General features: G+C 32.2%; 1 protein-coding gene across 1 annotated transcript; it reads left to right on the top strand.

The window, feature by feature from the left end:
* The first annotated feature begins 1,526 nt into the window (after positions 1-1,526).
* LOC109166778 lies at positions 1,527-4,166 on the top strand. The gene is made up of 11 exons (XM_019315666.1): positions 1,527-1,676; positions 1,760-1,774; positions 1,927-2,029; positions 2,109-2,205; positions 2,280-2,404; positions 2,519-2,603; positions 2,740-2,872; positions 3,047-3,334; positions 3,439-3,672; positions 3,751-3,882; positions 4,113-4,166. Exons 1-11 carry the CDS (start codon positions 1,527-1,529, stop codon positions 4,164-4,166), a joined length of 1,416 nt encoding a protein of 471 aa, XP_019171211.1.
* The last annotated feature ends 316 nt before the right edge of the window (positions 4,167-4,482 follow it).

Raw genomic sequence — 4,482 nt, 5'->3', positions numbered from 1 at the left:
TTCTAAGAAAAAATGAAAGCAGTTCATCATTTAAAAAAAAAGTATGGAAATTTGAAAGAATGAAATGGAAAAATGGAGAATATATCTTTTAAAAAAAAGATATTGCTGAAAATTTATGAGAAAATGAGAAAGAATCAGCAATTGATTTTGAGTTGAAGTTACTTCTAAATAAATGAAATAAGGGGAAATTCTGGTAATACTGAGGAAGCATTATGTACTTTTGAGAATGATAGTCATGTTGGAGCCTCAATAGTATGTGTTTTTGAATGGAAATTGAGGGTGTTGGATTATTTGTATTTATTTGCTCATCTAGTTTGAAGCTTTTGCTTAAGTTACTTTCCTAAAAAATTCTCTACCTTAACCCTAGCCCCATTACAACCTGTGAAAAGCCATTATGATTTGTGTCATGCATGACTCTTGTAGTGGTGATTGAGAAGATATGCAAGCCTATGGTAGAACAATTTTATTGGAATGAACTTGAGTGAAATCTATACCCATCAAACACTTGAATGATGAGTGATATTCCTGTGAGTGCTTACTTATTTAGTTCTCTCCATTTCCAGACATGGATGCTAACTTATTAATTGCAGGGTGTTTCAGATTGTTGTTCATGATGTGTTATGAGTTTTGAGAATTTTATTTTAATTTACTTCGTAAATAATATTTTGGCTTGGGGACAAGCAAACGTTTTAGTGTGGGGGAATTTGATAGACATATTTTACACTCTTATTTTATATACATCTTTATAATAATTTTGCATTAAGTATTTAGTATTATACAATAATTATTCCTTTTTAGAGTTTAATATTTAATTAGTTAAATAAATGTTTTATTAAATGCCTAGTTAGTAATTTGAGTATTATTTTAAGTCCATTATTGTTTAGTCCATTTTATAGCATAAAGACAAGGCAAATCTATCAATATAATAAAGCAGTAACTTTCTACTAAAACCATTCTCCCGCTCAAACCATACGGCGCCGTTTTGATAAGCCAGATTATAGTGCGAATTGATTGGGTTCAATTAACGTTTGGCTTTCCAATGACAATTATACGGCTAATACGTTATGCTACCAAGGATATTCAATAGACTTCTAATTATGTAAGACTTCTAATGGTAACTTATATATAATCTATTTCCAAGATTGCTTGAATCGATTTACATATATACACGTAAAGACCTTCAGATACACACATACAGATTTAAAAATGTATTTAAAATAAATGCTTCCAAATAATCAGCATGATTATTATGATTTATTTCTTGGAAACTCAAAGGTTTCCATCACTATTCCGGCTGCAAGTAATGGTAGCTTCAAATTTCGAATTCCACTTGTTGAGCCTATATAAACCTCAGCCTCAATCTTTTTTCACCCATCACTATTCCGGCTGCAAGTAATGGTAGCTTCAAATTTCGAATTCCACTTGTTGAGCCTATATAAACCTCAGCCTCAATCTTTTTTCACCCACCATTGTTCCAAATCAACCTTTAGCAGTAAACCAAATTCTAAACCCCTACAAATTTTAAGATGCCAAGTCAGTATATTTTGGTTAAAGATGTTGTCCCTCTAAATAGAGAGAGGGCCATTCGAGTTAGGTGTGTTAGAGTTTATGAAATACCTGAAAGGAGAGGTTCGAATCAGATGAAGAGTAGAGAGGTTGTGGTATGCGATGAAGAGGTAAGCACCATTTCGTAAACAGTGTTACATTTTCCTTTCTTTGATTGCACACTATAAAATCTGTTCACTATTCTATCATGCAGGGAACATTTATTCATGTAAACATGAAAACTCGGATGTAGACAAGTACAAGAATGTGTTCAAGGAAGGGAAGCTATATTCTCTAAAAAATTTTCTGGTGTTCAGTCAGTACTATATGTATAGGACTTGTGATCATCAGTATATGGTAAGGTTGAACTACAATACTTAGGTCAAGGCAATCAAATCCAGAGGGTTTCTTACCAACATGTTTCAGCTTAAACCCTATCAATGTCTGAAAGATTCAACTTTAGTGAATGACAAAGTCATGTTTGGTAAGTCATTTATGTATGCAATGTTAAATTTGCAGATTTTATTTTTTAAGCCATATAATTTTCTATTGTTGGATTACAGATGTAATAGGCAGAGTCATAGAGATTCATGCTCCATTAGACAAAATAATAGGGGGGAAACCAGCAAAACTAATAGATTTCAAGATAGCAGACAATGAGTAAGTTTCATACACTCTATGTGTTAAGTTCATTCAAATTTTTTTTTCCATTTTACTTACACATTTCAATACAGGGGAAATCAGTTGAAATGCACTGTTTGGGATAACCATGTAGCTTCCATGCTACCATTCTACAATTCATATCTGAAAGAACCAGTTGTTGTGGTTATTCAGCTATGTAGGGAAAAAATTGTAAATGGTAAGATGTTTACTTATTCCTAAGATATATTTCATTTTATTTGACTGCTGCCCCTAAATCATCCTTTTATACATTACTGTTTTATTTTTATTTTTTTTTATGTTGTCCTATTAGGTGAAGTCAGGATCACAAGTTCCTATGATGCTACCAAGCTGTACTTGAATTCCTCTTATCAGGAAGTTGAAGATTTCAAATCCAAGTAAGTTTCTATTCTTTTTGTGTAACATTGAAAAACAGTGCTGTATTCATTTTTTTTTTGGTCTACAGTGTTGTATTAATTTTTTTTTGGGTCAACAGTGCTGTATTCATTTTTTTTTTATTTTGGGTTTGTGTAGGATAACAACTGTTCATAGTCCTTTAAGAAGTATTAGCACAAGTGCAGTTATGTCCCAGTCCACTGGGATTTCAGAATTCAGGCGTGGTGCTCTGACTGTCACCTCAGTTGGTGATTTATTGAAAAACAAACAGGTAATAATTGTATTCATTTTACATTGTGTCTGGTAGGTCTATACTTAATATTACAGTTTTTGTTATATGTTTTCTTATGCTATTTTTCTTTCTACTATTCTATCTTTTTCTATTTGTTACCAGTGCTACTAATTAATTACCAGTGCTACTAATTAATTACTTGGTTCAATGCAGGATGGAGATTTTTATGTTCCTGCACAAATTGTAGGAATTGAAGGTTCATTTGGCTGGATGTACATATCTTGCATGGCATCAGGTTGCAACAGAAAACTAAAACCAGAAGGTGAGGATCTAATTTGTTCTAATTGTGATAAAAAGTTCAAGGAAGGAATGACAAGATATAGGGTAATTGTTAGGGTTATGGATCAAGGATTATCAGATGCTCCCTTCCTTTTATGGGATAGGGAGTGTTCAGACTTGGTAGGAATCCCTGCAAACCTCCTCTACAAGAAATATAACAAGGTAAGCTAACTATCCTAAACACATCACTTTCTTATAATGCTATAATACACACAAAATCTATTTCTGTTTTAACTTTTCCTTATATGTTTTTGTTTTGTTTATAGGTTTCAGATATTCCCAAAGAGTTGGAAACACTAATTGGAATGTCAATGATATTTAAGATAACATTGAAAATCAACCTGATGAGGGGAGCCAATCCATCTTATACTGTGATGAGACTGTTGAGGGATGAACTATTGGTTTCTACCTACTGTTCAAAGCTGAAAGACAACCAAGAGAAGGATCTTATATCTAAGATGATTGATGAGGATGAAGAGGAGGATGATGAATCTGACCAAGTAGTACTATTTATGTTAGCATTTTTTTTTTATACTTTTGCCTAAGTTTGAACACTAAATCACTGCTTCCATTTATAGGAAGCATCCAATGGTGATAATGAGGTCAACAACCCAATTAGTGTTCAGCAAACTCAGAGCCCTGTGGCTGATTTGGAGGACTGTACTGTGGTTAAGAGATCACTCCTTGATGAGTTCTCTTCTTCTGGCAAGGTTAAGAAGCCTAAAGTTTGATTGTAAAACTAAACAATTTGATATTTCTGCTCTGTTGGTTTGGAATTGAGAAAGTGTAAGACAATTGTCCACCTTTGTGTGGTTTTGGGGTTTTTGGATATTGTATTTTAAGAAACAGTTTTTTAAATAACTGTTTTTGAGTAATTTGGCTTTTTTTTTTTTTTTTTTTTTGTATTTTGGTATTGTATTGTGTATCTAACTGTATGCAGGTTGAATATCAAGAACCAGCAATGAAGGCTATCAGTTTTCAAGGCATCAGCTAAAACCACAATCATATATTGTATTGTGTATCTAACTGTATTTTGGTATTGTATTTTTACCAAGTCTTTTGTAGTTGTAATTTGTTTATTGTATTCTTAACATTTTTGGTTCTTGATCATTGGTACTTAAATATAATACTGCTTATTACATTTAGTCATCTAATGTACCTAAAACAACTGCTTAACATACCAAAAAAGTTTAGGAAAGGTAAAATATCCCATCAAACATCCAAGCACACCAATTCTTATCTAACATAAACTACAATTGACTAAATATTATTAAGTTTCAGATGAAATTAGCTACCGTTTATTTTTTTTT

Source organism: Ipomoea nil, unplaced genomic scaffold (genome assembly GCF_001879475.1).
Source record: "Ipomoea nil cultivar Tokyo-kokei standard unplaced genomic scaffold, Asagao_1.1 scaffold3105, whole genome shotgun sequence".
NCBI classification, from domain to species: Eukaryota; Viridiplantae; Streptophyta; class Magnoliopsida; order Solanales; family Convolvulaceae; genus Ipomoea; species Ipomoea nil.
The sequence above is the reverse complement of the archived record's forward strand: the minus strand, read 5'-3'. Positions and strand labels throughout refer to the sequence as shown.

Bases quoted from the DNA above. Each gene is read 5' to 3' on its own strand.
- LOC109166778 (XM_019315666.1), top strand. From the start codon at position 1,527: ATGCCAAGTCAGTATATTTTGGTTAAAGATGTTGTCCCTCTAAATAGA. The intron at 2,030-2,108 runs GTAAGTCATTTA...GTTGGATTACAG, and splicing joins GAATGACAAAGTCATGTTTG to ATGTAATAGGCAGAGTCATA. The intron at 3,883-4,112 runs GTTAAGAAGCCT...AACTGTATGCAG, and splicing joins AGTTCTCTTCTTCTGGCAAG to GTTGAATATCAAGAACCAGC.